The 17,538-nt window shown below is 45.0% G+C and overlaps 1 protein-coding gene across 1 annotated transcript in view; it reads right to left on the reverse strand.

Moving 5' to 3' along the window:
- TIAM2 (TIAM Rac1 associated GEF 2) overlaps nt 1–17,538 on the reverse strand; it is a 181,497-nt gene that overhangs the window by 74,990 nt on the left and 88,969 nt on the right. Inside the window, exons 8-9 of the mRNA XM_044243397.1 lie at nt 9,402–9,587; nt 8,566–8,712 (exon numbers count right to left, since the gene is read on the reverse strand). Of these exons, the coding sequence (XP_044099332.1) occupies nt 8,566–8,712; nt 9,402–9,587 (333 nt within the window). The remainder of the gene's footprint in view (nt 1–8,565; nt 8,713–9,401; nt 9,588–17,538) is intronic.

Raw genomic sequence — 17,538 nt, forward strand, 5'->3', positions numbered from 1 at the left:
CAGTAACACATTCTTAATCTTCCCTAAGTTTTAAGAAGAGAAATTAATAGATTCTTGAAGGAGTAATAAGTTCTAGACAAGAGAAAAGGACACAGGCAAATGCCAAAGGACAGAATATCCCTATTCTCCTCAATATAACTAGGCTTTGGCTGCTCTGCGGAATCATTTCCTGAGCCTACACTGTTGACGCCCATCAGATCGAGGATGAAAGAGAAGACGCCCATCAAAGTCAAGGCTGTGGAAGACTCAGCGCCTCTCCAGAGATCCCGCAGTGAAAATGTACACGGAAGCTTTTCCTGTGCCTTCACACATCATCTCAAACATCCACAATTAAAGAAAGGAAAACCTGGTTATTCCAAGGAGACATCAAGAATATGGGAAGGACTAATTAATTAGAACAAGAAAAAGAGGAGGCTGCACGTTTATAGATCTCCCAGGTGGTTGGAAGCTTTGCCCACTTGGCGCAAAACTAGACTGATCCCCTCAAGGGTCAATGCTGTCTCTGCTGAGAATATACACACGTGGCTTTATTCTCAATACTCCAGATAAAAGTCATTCTTTTTCATTCAAGGAAAAGAGAATCTTGAGGGGTGCCTGGGTGGCTCAGTGGGTTACAGCCTCTGTGTTCAGCTCAGGTCATGATTCCAGGGTCCTGGGATCGAGTCCCACATCAGGCTCTCTGCTCAGCAGGGAGCCTGCTTCCTCCTCTCTCTCTCTCTCTCTCTGCCTGCCTCTCTTGCCTACTTGTGATCTCTGTCAAATAAATAAATAAAATCTTAAAAAAAAAAAAGAGAGAGAGAGAATCTTGAAAACAAGCAAACAAACTAAGCCATTTGGAAAGCTCTTTACCAGCCCACCCTTTTCTAAGGTGTTTCCTTCATCTTTTTACCCCTTACCCAGGAGCCAGCGGCTAGCCACGCCCCCAAGGCTGTGCAAACCCAACCTGCCTCCCACTCCACCTCTCCCCAGACCCCCCTCCCCCTCCCGCTAAAAACTAGTTTCCAGGGGAACCTGGGTGGCTCAGTCTGTTAAACGTCTGCCTTTGGCTCGGGTCATGATCTTAGAGTCCTGGGATGGAGCCCCAAGTCTGGCTCCCTGCTCAGCGGGGAGCCTGCTTCTCCCTCTTCCTCTGCCCCTCCTCCACTGGTGTGCTTGCTTGTTCACTTCCCCTCTCAAACAAATAAAATCTTTTTTAAAAATTGATAAAAGAACAAACAAATCAAAAACAAAAGAAAACAAAAAAACCTGGTTTCCAATTAGCCTGCTCAAGGTTCCCAGTTCCTGGAGAAAACACAGATAACAGCAAAAATATAACAGACCATCTGGTCAAATCCTAGTCTCGCCAGGGATGGTTATCTGATGTCTCTGGGCTTCCATTTCTTTACCTTTAAAGGGGGCTGAACCCCACCGCTCCACAGGGCTCACTCAGGAGCCCTGAGTGGGAGGAATGGCATCTGAAGGAATTATCCTGTAAGGGGCCCTGACAATGTCAAAGAACTTGATGAAGTTCAGTCTGGACTGCAGAATGAAGCCCCGAAATTCAACAAGGGCCAGTATAAAGAGGTGCGGGAGAACGGTCCTTGTCTCAAAACCCTGAGGAGCTCCGGGTGCTGGGGTCACCGCGCGGCCGGCCGTGACTGGCCATCTGCAGGAACCAGAGGCCTGGCACCCACCCCTGGCCCGGGCGTGCCCTCCTCATGGGCCACTACTGCAGAGGCACCAATGATCACACTATTCCATCAATGGTCGTGTCACTCACACTCAGTGTGCCTGAAGGAGAGAAAACTGAAACTCCGCACGTTCTCACAGCAGATGCTTCTGGATCAAATGGCTTCTAATTACTACTTGATCACTGAAGGGAAGTGAGGAGCAAAATCACAATCTGGCTGTCACCAATGGGCCCTCCACCACAGTCGCTGATAAAAGGAAAGTCCATTAGCAAGTGAGATGAGGAGAAAACACAAAAGGACGTACATGCTCTGGGTTTTCTTAATAACAGCAAAATGTCATGGAAGACAAAGTGTTTATCTCCTTCTTGGGCTGCTGCCCAAACATCAGTTGATATGAAGGGAAAACAAAAACCTATCTATGTACCTCTGTGTGTGTGTGTGTGTGTGTGTGTGTGTGTGTTCCGCAGGGTCCCACTTAAACAGATTACTACGCCATGGTCAAGAGTAAGTGATTTCATTCCTATTTTCCATTTAAAAAACGAACATTAGCATTTTTTTTTTTTTCCCCAGTTTGGAGCTAATGACTCATGGGACAATACTTCATTCACTCACAGCCACAGAAAGTCGGGACACCCCAAGCCAATTTTCCAGGAGAAAGAGCCAGGGCCCAGGGGCTCCACAGTTTCTGCAATGAAGCTGCTGGGGGGAGCTGCCTTCCAGAGCCTCAGCGGGGGATGTGCTGTCACAATCCCAGTAACAAACACCTCCCTTCAAACTCTGCTTGAGACTCATTATTACTCATCAAGAAGCAGGCTATGAAAAGCTTTCATTTTGGGCTCGCCAAAATGTCCTTTCAAAAATGCTCAAATAAGACTGGCTTTACTCCAGTCTTAACAGATTTTGAATTAGGATGACTCACTGTTGGGACTGTTACATGGTGCCCCAATTAGAGTGGAATAGTTAAAAGATGCCGGGGACCCCTCCCTCCCAACGCTCAGGAATGGCTGCCTTTCTGTATCACGAATGGACGTCATACACTGGTTATAACGAGAAGATGGCCCTCACAAATTATCAATATACTCCAACAATGAGCAGCAGAGGAAAACTAGTAAAATAGGATTCAACCAGCAACAGGCAGAATGTTAAATCCCAGAGATACAAAAAACAAACACCCTTCATTCCACCGGCAATTCAATTTAAACCTAGTTTTCTGAGTTCTGCAGTCCAAAAATGACAAACACACAATTAAAAAAGCCCTACGTGCCAAAAGAATGTATGTCAGCGACAATTCTTAGTTAAAGGAGGAATAAATGTTTAAGTGTATATGCTTTAAAAAACAGATGCAATATTTTCCTCTCACTGATTATAGTGCCGCTGGGACTTGTCAATTAAATCTCAAGAAGATCACTTGGTAATTTGAGCACAATTTAAATAGGCACTAAGCTTAATTCTGACCATCAACAGCTTTTTTAGCAAAATTTCTCTCCAAAGCCTGATGTAACTTCAGTTAAAAATATATATATATATGTTTTTGTGAAAGAATGTCTTAACATTCAAAGTAAGAATTTTAAATTATTTAGCAACAGAAAAGATACAACCTTCACACTGTTTTTTATTGCACAACAAACATGACTTCTCAACGACTATTAAAGGACTGCATCTAATATAGACAACAGGCAGATGTAGTAAGTGATACTTTATCCTTAGTGCGCTATGGACTGAGAATACATAATCACAAAATATAAACGATACAGAGCAAGAGTCCCAATTACAAGCCTGCCGGGGCGACACAACATGGTTGCATCACTGAGGGTAAGAGGAAGCAGACCAAAGAAGTAGACATGTCCCCACTTTTCTGTAGTTCCCACTGTGTCACTTTGCTTTCCTGAAAGATCTGTGTTTGTGCCTGTTATAGTTAAGGGGGAAAATATGCAGAAGATGAAATCAGGTGAAAAGCAAACACATATTTAGCGTCTGTTTTACAGCAGCAAGCCCTTGTAGGGACAGCACGCACACCCCAGCAGCAAGAGGGGCACGGCCAAGGTCCTTCCCTGGGGCTACACCTGTATGTGCGATCCAGTCTGTTTTACAGCAGCAAGCCCTTGTAGGGACAGCACGCACACCCCAGCAGCAAGAGGGGCACGGCCAAGGTCCTTCCCTGGGGCTACACCTGCATGTGCGATCCAGCCACGGAGCTCTGAACTGGGTCCCTTAGCATCTGAGCTTTACAACACCTCGATTTATTCTGTGTATCCTTTCGTGAGGTGTGCCCTAAGGTATCAGAAAAACCCAAGAGGTTATTTTTTGGCTCTGGGAATGCTCAAAATTTTTCCAGATAAATTACTGGTATTTGCCACTTTGGCTTATGAAAGGTTTCACAGGAATGCCCTACTTCCGATTCATGGGGAAACCTGTAATCGTGATACAATTTTTTTAATCAATTTTTTTTAAAAAGATGGTAATTTGATCTGGATTTTGAAATAGGCTCCGCATGTGTGTACAAATAAAGGGGCAGGGGACTGAAATTATTATATTCACTTATAAGTCTGACATTTTGCTGCTATGATTTATTAATAGGAAGGTTTGAGGGGTTTCTGGGTGGCTCAGTCCGTCAAGCATCTGACTCTCAATTTCAGCTCAGGTCATGACCTCAGGTTGTGAGACTGAGCCCCACATGGGGCTCTCAGCGGGGGAGGGGTGAGTGTCTACTTGAGATTCCCTCTTCCCCTCTACCCTCCCCTGCCCCTGCTCACATTCTAAATAAATAAATAAAATCTTTAAAAAAAGGAAGTTTTGGATTTGGCTTCCTTGTGGTCCCATGGTTGGTCCGGTCTAAGAGGAGGAAAGCACCAAGAACAGAGAGGAACAACACAGCTACACAGCCCCTCACACAAGCCGGTGTGTCTCACCCCCAAGCTCCTGCAGCCCCTGACCTCTGAGAAGGGAAGGTGAAAGGGAATGGGGCTTTGAGGGGAGATTTTCTACCCCATCTCAGGACACCGTAGGCAGAGCAGCCCACCAGGAGCAGTGTCGACAACAACACAGCATACTGGACAGCTCTGGGGCCCACAGTCCGGGCCAAGCTCACAGGAAAGCTGAAGAGAGAGCCGATTTCTGGACAGCTCTGGGGCCCACAGTCCGGGCCAAGCTCACAGGAAAGCTGAAGAGAGAGCCGATTTCTGGATCACCAGAAATTACCTCCCTTACCCTTCCTTCAGGACCCGTCAACAACGTAATACTCAACCGTTCCTCAGTGTTTCCCAACTAAATTGTCAAGTGGCCAAATTATCCCAATTAATTAAATAATACTGCCTACTTCTGCAAAAGCATATTAAATTTGTCCAGGCCTATTGAAAATCAGGTTTCAACTTCTACAAATAGTTGAGAGGTTTACTGGACATAAAACTCAAGACAAAATGATTTGAGGAAGACAGAGAAATCGCTCAGTAACATGAAACACAGTTGCAGGGGAAGGTGCAGGTTTGAAAAAGAACCCCAAAGGAAAAGTATAACTTCATCCCTACTCCCATAATTCCATTCAGAAATGGTTCTGAGTAGTTTAGTCAGAAACTTTTGGAGTCTAGACAAGGACCTTGTGCTCCACTCCACTGAGGGCACTTGGTGATGCAAAGGCTACTGACTCACAACCTGGAGAGACTGACTGTGAAGATCTCCAACCACCCCAAGAGGAACATGCAATTTTGGATTCACCAAACTCTCAAAGGAGGGTAAGTATTGCTGAGCAACAGGGGAAGTATAAACAAAAGTTGCTCTTTTGATCTTAGACTAGCCATGCCACTTTTAAGACAGGGTTACCATGAATTTAGGTATCTTCAAAACTGCTTGGCATTCTAAGAATATCTCTTATTTGCCGACTAGGGACCATATGAATCCTCAATGGGGAAAAGCTGACAGCCTTCCCTTCGAGATCAGGAACACAAGGATGTCTACTCCCACCACTGTTGTTCAACATACTACTAGAAGTCCTAGCAACAACAATCAGACAACAAGGAGAAATAAAAGGTATCTAAATTGGCAAAGAAGAAGTCAAACTCTCTCTCTTCGCAGATGACATGATACTTTATATGGAAAACCCAAAAGACTCCACCCCCAAACTACTAGAACTCATACAGCAATTCAGCAATGTGGCAGGATACAAAGTCAATGCACAGAAATCAGCTGCTTTCTTACACACTAACAATGAACTCTAAATGTATTTTCAACAGATTCATGTAAAGATTGTGAACCAGCACTGCCTGATTAGTGCTTGCGTCATCAATGTAAAACAAGATGGCTGCCCCCACAGCAACGTTCCCCTCACTGGAGTTACTGGGAGTTTTAAGAAAGCTAAGTTCCAGAAAATGCCTATCTGCCCCTTGAATCAAATACCTGAGGGACAGGAGTGGCGGAAAAGGCTAATGAAATAGCTCTGCAATGTTCATTTGGCAGCTACCCTTTTTCAGTATTTAAACTTTTATGTTTCATAACCTTTTATAAGATCTTCATATCACAATTTATACTAATTACTCCTCTATTACATTTAAAGTTTTAACTTTGAAGGGAAAGTTGGTTTTTTTACTTCCCTTATGATTACGAAGTTTACTTTTCTTTAATGTCGTTTATTATTCCAGCAATCCTAGAGCTTCTTGATAATGTTTTTAACCCAGAAGTACACATTTCTCAAGAAGTAAAACAGCTCGAAGTTGGGTTTGTCACTCTTGTCTGAATGTGCACAGAACAAGAGAACAGAAATTGGGAAGAAATATACCTAACTATTAACGGCAGTTGTGTTTGGGTAGAGGGACAAGAAATGATTTCCTTTTTCTAATTTTTATGTTCTAGATTTTGTGCTGAAGTTATAAACATTAAAGATCTGGCCATTTAAACATTTATGGATACCAACCACCTCTACTTCATTCAGTTACGTAAATACAAACACTAATTAGTTCCCTATCTTTTTAAAACAAAAATGTTCATCAAAATGCTTTTGCCTCTCAAGAAAGCTTACATTAAGAACATGTACCACATCGAATGGGATAAAGACCATATTAGGCTCAGATATTGTTTGAATGTCAACATCTAAGCAAAAGAAGCAAGCTATCAAGTTATTTATCATTATTAAGACAGGATTGACTGTCTTGATGAAAACAGAATTTGTCTCCAATACATTCACAGAAGTTCAATTCAAAAATATAAGCCTAGCATTAGCCAATGGTATATAGGTGACTACCATCTATAATGAAGAAATATTTTCCCACTTACAATGAACATATGATTACTTTACAATTAAACTACAAGTAGAACCACAATTTTTAAATATGATATTCTTTTCCACTGTATAGGAATATATAAAAATTTTGCAGGAATATGCAAAACAGAGGCCACGGAAAAGAGGGTTCGTGTGTTTTTGTCCACCACTCCTCCCTTATGATGCTAGGGCTATAAACAGGTCTAGAGAGTGGCTTTTATCTGTGAGTCACACAATTCCCAAAACTAGGACATACAAGCAAATAAATATCCATATAAAATCAGAAAATCAAGTTCCAGATGTGACCCTCTAACACTGGAAGCCTATTCAGAACAACAACATGTTAAAAGTACAACCAGGAATTTCCTCAGACTTCATCACATTTTTCCTTCCCACTTAAAGGATCAGATTAACACATAAAGAATTCACCTTTTCAACAGCCTTTGGAAAAACAATAATCCTAAAACATATCAGTCTGCAACATAAAATTCATTATCATCTATTAATGTCATTAGGAAATACTTCAGATAGAAGTATTCAAAATGTTCTGAAGACAATTCACTATACATGAGCCCCATTTCAGCAATGAGTGCTCAGGTTATTTTTAAAATATTAAAACAGGGGCACCTGGGTGGCTCTGTCGGTTAAGCATCTGCCTTTGGCTCACATCATGATCCTGGGGTCCTGGGATCCAGCTCTGCATGGGGAAAAATCCCTGCTCAGCGGGGAGCCTGCCTCTCCCTCTCCCTCTGCCCTTCCCTCTGCTCCTGTTCGTGCGCTCTCTCTCTCAATTTAATAAAATCTCTTTAAAATTACTAAAATAAAATAAAATGAAATATTAAAGCAGGCGTCCTTCCTCAAGGACAATCAGCAGCTGTAACAGCCCAGTATAGTGGAGCCCTGGGTCCAAGGAGGTTGAAGCCAGGCCCCGCCCCACGGGCGCCATGGGAACAAGGGTGAGGAAGGGACTTAACCTCGCCATGTCTCCGGCTTCTCATCTCTAAAATCTGATGACAAAATGCCTCCTGTGTGTCATCAAGTTTAAGTGAGAAAAGTGTCCAGCACTATCAATAGAATTTGGTTGTCGTTCTTCTGTTATTAATTAATAATAATTATTAGCAATTCTATTATTACATGTTTATTTTAATATCAAATCTTAGGGGAAAAACTATTCTAAAGGCAACGATTCTGACTACGTTTGTGTGCCCGGAGCTGCAGCTGTGAGCAAGGTGTGAACGCATTTTCGGAAGTGCCAACAGGAAGCTGGGCGACCTGCGTGTTCCCCTTTGGAAAAAAACCCATGCCAAGACTGCATTCCTTTGAATCAACTTCTATCTCATTCTTTTTTTTTTTTTTAAAGATTTTATTTATTTATTTGACAGAGAGAAATCACAAGTAGATGGAGAGGCAGGCAGAGAGAGAGAGGGAAGCAGGCTCCCTGCTGAGCAGAGAGCCCGATGCGGGACTCGATCCCGGGACCCCGAGATCATGACCTGAGCCGAAGGCAGCGGCTTAACCCACTGAGCCACCCAGGCGCCCCTGAATCAACTTCTATCTCATTCTTAACGGCTGCTGAACATTTGTGGTCCGCTGACCGTCCAAGATCTCCCGCTAAGCCTGCTGTCCCTCCTGTCCTGGGGAACTCGCCTGAGGTACAGAAGGTCTTTTTTCCTTCCCTTTTCTCGCCAGCGTGTCCAGCCCTTTTAGTGAAGAAAATAGACCCTTCTTGTTCCTTCCTCGCTGGGTCAGTGAGAGTGTTCTCTTCCGGATGGCAGAGTCATCTCTAGAACAGACCTAATGAAAAACACAGGTTTCAACCTCTTAAGGCATATTACCCGGGTGACAGAATTCATTGTTGCCTGAACAGAAGTAAGCCCTGCTTTCTGGGATCATCACTTCTGCCCCAAAGCTACTGCGCGTCTGACATACCAGACACGCATGCACCGTATGGCTACCTCTTATCTGGATAACGCCAGCTGAGTTTCAATGTTCTGATCTCTCCAGGATGAGCAGTGGGGGGGGGGGGGGGTGGGCAAAAGGACCCGCAGATCCCCCAGGCTGGAGCTTGCGATCGCCACGGAAGCCAGCCACCCAGGAGCCGCTGTGGAAAACCCAGCAGGGTCCTGTGTAATACGGACAAAACCCCCTTCGCTCAGCCTTTCCATTCTTCATACCCTCGTTGCCTCTCTTCAGGGATTTCCACCCTCCCGACAGAAGGAGTGAAACGGACAGAACGGCAGACGCAGAGGGGAACGTTTCGTAACGGTCTACGAGTCACTGGGTTCCTGGAAGTGGCAGCAGAGAACTCGAGAGTCCTGGGGCAGGGCTGCCTCCCACCCTCCATCCCCGCAGTGTCCAGCCCCAGGGACTCCCTGGGCAGTACTGGGCTAAGTCACAGGGCACCTGACGGGCGGTCCACTGGGTAAAGGGGAGCATCTGCCCTCCTCCCTGAACGCCACACATGGCCTTTCCCAGGAACTTACCAGAGCATGGAAAGAAGAAACCGACAAGATGCCCAGCCTGCCGAGGGCCAGCTTGGAGGGGCGGCTGGCGGCGGCCAGGAGGCTCTTGGGGTTTGGCAGCTCCCCGCCTTGTAGGCTGGCCAGATAGCAACGCATCCTAAACAGATCCATGTGAAACTTTTCCAGGTTCTGCTCCCACTGCTGGATCTGTTTAAGAATAAACAGGGGCGATTGAAATGAAAATGAGAAGGTTTCATGAGTCCAACTGAAAATACGGTCCCTTTCACAAACTTCAATTTGGAAGGAACAATTTGTTTCAGTCGGTGCTACATGGTGGAAATGAACCTTCCCTGCTCACCCCCTCTCAAGACCTCCTGCCCAGACACAGTGGGTCAGACAGCACCAGACTTCATCAGGATGGCCCAAAACAGAACAAAGCCGGTGGGCCCAATCCAAACCCAGGCCACACCACCATGACCTCTGGAGAACTCCAGCACGCTAAGCCGTGCCAACCGAAGGCAGGATACACAACTGTAAGTAGTTGTCTCACTTTGTTTAATTTCCCTACACACTGCCAGCCTCTGATCTTACACCAGATTAACCAAACTGCACAAAGACAGATGCTGGATGATGGACATGCTGTCTTTTACGTGAATGCCGCGCATTCTGAGTAAATGACTCGATCAGAAGCAAATGGACTTCAGGGGTAAAGGCAAATAGAGCTTCTACTCCAATTTTAAGTATATTAGAGAATAATCACCATCTCTACATCTGAATGAAATTAAAACGCAATTTCACACCAATGAAATGTCAGTGAGCTTTCTCTTCAAAACTGAAGTTATCAATTGGTAAAGAAAGATGGTCAGATTCTGAGGGCCACTTTCCCTCCTGCCAAGGATCAAAACACATTTACCTTTATTTTAAGAGAAACCAGAAGGTGAAAAACGCTCTACTATAACTTGCCAACACAGGGATTCGGCAGCAGAGTGGAAAGCTGCCCTCTCAAGGGCGGTCAGAGCTTCTCCACCTTCAGTAGAGGGTCTGCAGTGAAGCTTGTCATAGGGAGCACGTGTCACTTCACCCGCACCAGCTGCATCGGTGCTTCAGCCAGGGTTAGCCTCCAGGCAGGTTCTAACTCTTCACAGCAAACCTTCTAGGTCGATCGTTAATTCCGGATAAGTGATATTTTGAAGGGTCTCCAACATTTAACACTCTGGTCCCTTCAGTCTCTCCCGAAAGAAAAGCAACACAAACTCCAGCTACTCTCACACAGCCCCCACTCCAAGTCCCCAGGATCAAGGTTGTCAGAAGGTCACCCAGCACCTTCTCTACATGGAAGAAATACAATGGCTACCAGATCTAAAATGATCTGCTGATTCATCAAGGTCTTTCAGCAAAGCTACAAAGTCCCAGGTTCTCAAACTCCATAGCAAATTTAACCTTGTAGAAGCTTCTGTACATGCATGTTAGCGACCTGATAGCCACCTGGTGTCGGTCTTTCGTGAATACTAGAAGGACCTGTTGGTTTTTCTCAGTGAACATGCCCAGTCCAGGTATGTGAGGAATCTATCCAGTAAGTAGGATGTCTAGGAAACCACCCCTCCAGCAATTCTGCTTCATAGCCTTAGTGAGGACACAGCTCTGGACTAAGAAGCCAGTCCAAACTATCTCCTCTTCACCTTGCCACATTAGAGAAGTCTAGATTCTAAAAGTAACAAATGGTTATTACACAACCATAAACTGACACCTACCAGAAGCTGTAAGCCACAGGAAAAACTATACCCCCGTTGTGCCTCTCAAATACCTTCTCTAGCTGATTTCCTGAAAAATCTACAATTACAGATAACCTCTTTTGTCTTCTAATATGTACTTATTTCCAGATTGGGCAGTGTATTAATGTGTATCCCTCCTTTCTACCTTCATGTGAAACATTTACAAGATAATTTCTAGGGGCTGTGTTGGGGATGGAAGCATCAGAGGGCAGAAAACCCATCAGGCGTTAGATAACATGAAAGAAAGAAGCCCATGCCATCCATGGCGGAGTAAAAAGACAAAAAACGTAAAACAAAATCCGGGTCTATGCCAATCATGAGAGACCAAGGAAGATGACACACTTATATTTTCAGGAAATTCTGCAGTTTACAAAGCATTTGTAAAGGCATCACCTAATGTATTTATGTGACTACACGTCAAAACATCACTGGAGAGTGACGACCATTCCCCGCCAACGATACACAGGAAGTCTTAAAATCTTGCCACTAACACTGTGATCTTCTTCAGCGTGGCTGGACATCTCCACCCGAAAGTTGGGACAAAATGCAGGTAAATCCATGAGAAGGAAATGGATTCAAATGCTCACGTCATTTGGAAGGAAGAAGAGCTGAGGGGACCCAGAAAGCCTAAAGCAGACAGTACAGAGATGAAGAAGTTCATTAACATATGTGATTATGTTTCAAGAGAACTGGTGTCTCAATCAATATTATGCATGGCAGAGGTCATTTTAAAATTAAATTTTATGGGGCGCCTGGGTGGCTCAGTGGGTTAAGCCGCTGCCTTCGGCTCAGGTCATGATCTCAGGGTCCTGGGATTGAGTCCCGCATCGGGCTCTCTGCTCAGCAGGGAGCCTGCTTCCCTTCATTTCTCTCTCTGCCTGCCTCTCTGCCTACTTGTGATTTCTCTCTCTCTCTCTGTCAAATAAATAAATAAATAAATCTTTAAAAAATAAAAAAATAAAAAATTAAATTAAATTAAATTTCATGAAAAACACAAACCAGAAGGGACTTTATGACTTCTCCATTTCAACAATGTTTCCTATGTTCATCCTGACCCAGCATTTGTGATGGTTAGCCCTATAGGCGTCAACGTGACTGGGCCACTGGGTGTCCAGAGTTGTGGTCAAACATTACTCTGGGTGTTTCTGTGAGGGTGTTTTTGGATGAGAAAAGCATTTAAATGGGTGGGCTGAGTAAAGCAGATGACCCTCCCCAGTGTGGGCGGGTCCCTTCAACCAGCTGAAGGCCTGAATACAGACCAGAAAGGCTGACACTTCTCTAAGGAAAAGAGAATTTCTCCTGCTTAGTGGCCTTCCATCTGGGATACTGGCTTTTTTTTTTTTTTTTTTTTTCTGACTTTGGACTTGGAACTGAAACATCAGGCCACCCTGGGCCCGGAGTCTGCCAGTCTTGGAATGGGAAGGGAACCGTTCTTGAGTCTTGCTGACACTGCAGACCTCAGGACCTCTGTGTCTCCACAGTCGTGTGACTGTGTTCGTTATAATAAAATCTCTTTATAATAAATCTATTTATGCATAAATAAATTATGCATATTGTCTCATAGATCCTGTTGGTTCTGTTTCTCTGGAGAATGCTGACAGACCCAGCCTTCACCTCCACAGAGTTCTACTGCAGAGCCGGGCACCATCAGCCACATAGCTGTTCTATATTTAAAGACGATTTCTCCCCTTTTGAAGGCCATGGTTCTTTTAGAGAAGATCTGCCATGAAGGGTAAATGAACATTTGTGGTGGGGTAAGAAACTACGAAGTATCCAGCAATTCTGGATTCTTTCGACAGACTCACTGAAGTTGAGAGAAGGACCGTGGAGAACACCGGGTGAGAGTGTGGTGAAGACCCGGATTCAGATGCTTGAGTTACTTGGAGGGAAGGGGAGGAAGCAAAAAGGCAGATTCACAAGCTCAGACAGACTCGTGACATGGAAAAAGGCTGTGACCATACGCAGGGAGCTTGCGGGCAATGGCATTACCACATCTTTGTTTCTCAGCAGAGGACACGGAGCCCGCAGAGGGGAGATGACTCCCTCTCCCAGAGTAGCAAAGGCCCCAAGCAGACCCCGAGGGGAGCAGCACAGGGGAGTCAGCCTCTATCAAGCACTCACAATGCAGCCCCTGAATCGCAGGCCCCCTCGCTCATGAAGCAGGTGACTGTGCACTTCTGAGACCTACCATAGCAACTCTAATGCACATTTTCATCTAACTGCCACCTTGATTTCTCCCCACAAATCCCCAGGTGTTCAACATGGAAGGATGTAAGACCATCTACCCTCTCACTTGGGTGCTCTATTCCTACTGAACATTTTGTGTTTCAGCCTTCTACAACCTTGATGTGCAAAGCTCAGCCCAAGTTTTAAGCAATTTTTAAAAATTTCATTTGAGAGACGGAGTGTGTGTGCGCAAGCATGAGCAGGGGGTGGGGTGGACGGAGAGGGAGAAGCAAGCTCCTCACTGAGCAGGGAGCCCGATGCCAGACTCAATCCCAGGACCCCAAGATCATGACCTGAGCTGAAGGCAGATGCTTAACCAACTGAGCCACCCAGGCGACCCCAAATTTTAAGCATTAACAAAAAAAAAGATAAACATATTTTATAATTATCAAAATTATGAGATAAAGTAGGAAATAAAGATACATTTTTATAAATGTAATGGAAGAAACAGAAGACAGCTTTGTAGCTATTACAACTTTATATTGCGAAATATTCATCACCATCATCACTAACACAGTAACATTATCTGACATCATGTTAATCAGGGAATTTCTGGAGATTTTTCTCGATGATCAAACACTAAAATGCCTAAAATCAATCCCCTTAAGCCGACTGTTTGTCTCCTTTTTTTTTTCTAAATTCCTTAAATGCTGATCATTGTCCCTAGACATTTCTTTATTTTCTAAGATAAATATCAGGACACGAAAATAAACATTCAACTTCTACGTAGACTGAGCTTTCATTTCTTCTAACGTCTTGCACAAAACAGAAAGATGACATGAAAAGAACTCACTCTAAGGAACTGACTTCTGCTACAAAAGAAAAAAGTAGTAAGAACAAAATTAAGGAGGAAAACTCCCACTTTTAAGCTCTGTCACAAACACAGTGCAAAAGTTTCCCCTCTATTGCTAATACGGCTACGGTCACCTAACGAGGTCAGAGAGGTTATGGTACACATAGACGTGGGGAGTGGGGAGGAGGAAGCCTAATGCTAAAAATAACAGATGAATAAGTGATACATAAAAACTATGACCAGCACGTTCCTTCCACACCCAAAACCCCTAGAAAAATATTTTCTATCATTTAGTCATTTGGTCATTTGTCCCTTCTAAGATCTGTCCCAAAAGATCATCAGTTTTTCCTTTTTGGCAAATAGGATGAAAATCTCCCATGCAGTATTTCCCAGGCCCTACAACCTACCCTTCTCAGAAGAATCCATCTAGTGACATGGATCACACCGAAGTTAACGAGTGGTTAGAACAGCCAACTAAGATTTAGAGAATGTGTTTTGTTTTTTCCTCTGAGATAGAATTTACATACCATAAAATTCACTCCATTTTAAGATAAATACACTTCCCATCAAATCAAGCCCAAAAATCCAAGGTATAGAAATCATTTAAAAACGGAATTTTAGGGGGGCAACTGGGTGGCGCAGTCGGTTAAGCGTGTGACTCTTGGTTTTGGCGCAAGTTGTGATCTCGGGGTTGTGAGATCAAGCCCCGTGTTGGACTCCAGGCTCAGTGTGGAGTCTGTTTAAGATCCTCTCCCTCTCCCTCTGCTCCTCCCGACCATGCTCTAGCTCGCTCTAAAATAAATAAATAAATCTTAAATTTTAAAAAAGCTAATTCCGGGCACCTGACTGGCTCAGTCAGTAGGGCATGTGACTCTTGATCTCAGGGTTGAGAGTCTGAGCCCCATGTTGGATGTAGAGATTACTTAAAAATAAATAGACATACATATATAGACATATTATATATTATACACACACATATATATATAACACATAAAAATAAAAACTAAATTAGTTTTATGCAAAACCATTCATCACATGACTAATCAGCAAGAAAAACACATTCTGATTCGTTACTGAGAGGGAATACAGCTGAGTGGTTAGGAATGCACATGTGTGATCAAATCCTAGCTCCCCCACTTGTCAGCTCTGTGACATTAGAAAATGTATTTAGGGGCGCCTGGGTGGTTCAGTGGGTTAAGTCTCTGCCTTCGGCTCAGGTCATGATCTCAGGGTCCTGGGATCGAGCCCCGCAGCAGGCTGTCTGCTAAGCGGGGAGCCTGCTTCCCCCTCTCTCTCTCCCTGCATCTCTGCCTACTTGTGATCTCCATCTGTCAAATAAATAAATAAAATCTTAAAAAAAAGAAAGAAAGAAAATGTATTTAACTTCTCTCAGGGTCTATTCACTCAGCTATCTGTATGTGACACATACAGCCTTACCTCACGTGGCTGCCATGAAATCACACACCATCATGGCCCGAGATCCGAGCCTTGATAAATAAGATCAGGGGCCGTGAGGATGGGGAGTGAGGCCAGAGAAAGGATCCCTTAGCTGGGGATGAAAGAGGGAAGGCCTGCGGGAAGGAAGCCCAGAGCTGGCGCTGAGCTGGGGCGGGGCCCACAGAGAGGACACTCAGTGAGTCAGAGGGGGGAGGGGACACACGCCCACGCCCACACTACTTCGGGCAAAGCACCGGGGATCCAGAAAAGGAAAAGTTACAAATCCTTTAAGAGCGCATTTTTCAGACCAGAAGCGGCCTTGAACACAAGGGGATAATTAGAAAACAATGAGATGAGGGCAAGGAGAGAGACTCCAAGAATTATGGGGTATAAAAGAGGTCCCTGGGCGAGTGGGCAGGAAGGCAGGAGGAAGTAACCCCTGAACCCTTCCTCACAGACGAGGAGGGATGAGCACAGTGAGGGCCTATATGGGTCTTCTCTGCCTGAGGAAAAAAAAAACCCGAAGAAAGGGGTGGAACCTGCCAGAAAGCTGGCCCTGCTAGATAAAGGTAGGACAGGTTATCCAGGGCTTTGTCTCACAAACAGGAGAAGCCACTTCAAGTGTTTTTAAACCCCGCAATGATACGATCAGATCTGCTCTACAGATGCGAACACTCCCGGTTCCTATGGAAGATGCATCTGAGGAAGGGAAAACGGACAGCCTCCGCAGTGGTCCAGGGAAGGGAGAAGCCAGTCCCACTTACCCTCCATCCCTCGCCTGCACACTGTGTGCCTGAGAAATCGAACTGCCAGGCTGTGCCATGGCGTTTCACTCTGCCTTTGCTCATGCTGACTCTTGGCCTGGCATTCCCTTCTCCATTCCTTATTAACTCCTCACTTTTCAAGAAGCAATCCAGGCATCCCTCCCGCAGGAAGTCTTCCATGATTACACGGGAGGCTAAACTTCTGGTTTGTCTTCCACAACCCTCTGGAATATCATTTGCTCTAGAGTCACCAAATTATGTTGCAATAATGTGCTTCACTGACCGGCACCCTCTAGATGGAGAGCCCCAGAGGGCAAAACAGCATCTTCTTTGACTCCCCACTGTGTGCACACTTGCTGGACCCAGAGACGCACTTAATAAACATTCACAGAGCTAAAGAGAATGTCCGGAACCTCCATCATCCGGCCTCATCTCCTCAGACCTCTTTCACCAACACCTCCCTCTCCGATGTTTTATTCCCCAAATGGCTTCACACAAATACACACACACACACACACATACTCCATACTGTGTTTTCCTCAAGGCTTCATTCACTTTGTTCCCTCCCCCTCGCCACAATTTCCAACTGCCTAGATTCCATTCATCCTCTTTACCAGGTTGAAACTAAGTAAACACTTAAAAGGACAAAGCCCAGAGCAGCCCCAAGCCCTCTGCCCCAGCCTGCTGCTCCCGCTGCATCCTCTGTCCCATTCTGACCGCCTCCCCCCACCGGGGCCTCATGAACCACTGTGCATGGGGTGGGGGGGAGGACGGATGGGGACCGAACACGCAGAATGCATCAGGATGCAGGGAAGCCATCTGGGCAGGGGGAGGAGGGGGGCCAAGACCGCCAAAGGGCAGTGAGGTTTTGTCCCTGTTTACTTGTTTAAAATAATGAAGGGGAAGGAAAATAAAGTTCTAACTGGACTTAATTTACAGCTCTTCCTCCCTCAGGACTTCAAAAGGAATCCAACATGTGGCTGGCCGCACGGTCTGCTCCACATTGGATACGCTCAAGTGAAAGCTGCGTCACCCTACCCGCTTCCCAGTATCTCCAAAAGGCCCTGGGACAAGCCCGTGGGACGGTCTCTTTCAAGCAGAGCACGTCACCGTGCCATGCTATGAAGTCCAGCCGTTACTGCTAGGACAATGTCGTTTTATCTTTT

Source organism: Neovison vison, chromosome 1 (assembly GCF_020171115.1).
Source record: "Neovison vison isolate M4711 chromosome 1, ASM_NN_V1, whole genome shotgun sequence".
NCBI classification, from domain to species: Eukaryota; Metazoa; Chordata; class Mammalia; order Carnivora; family Mustelidae; genus Neogale; species Neogale vison.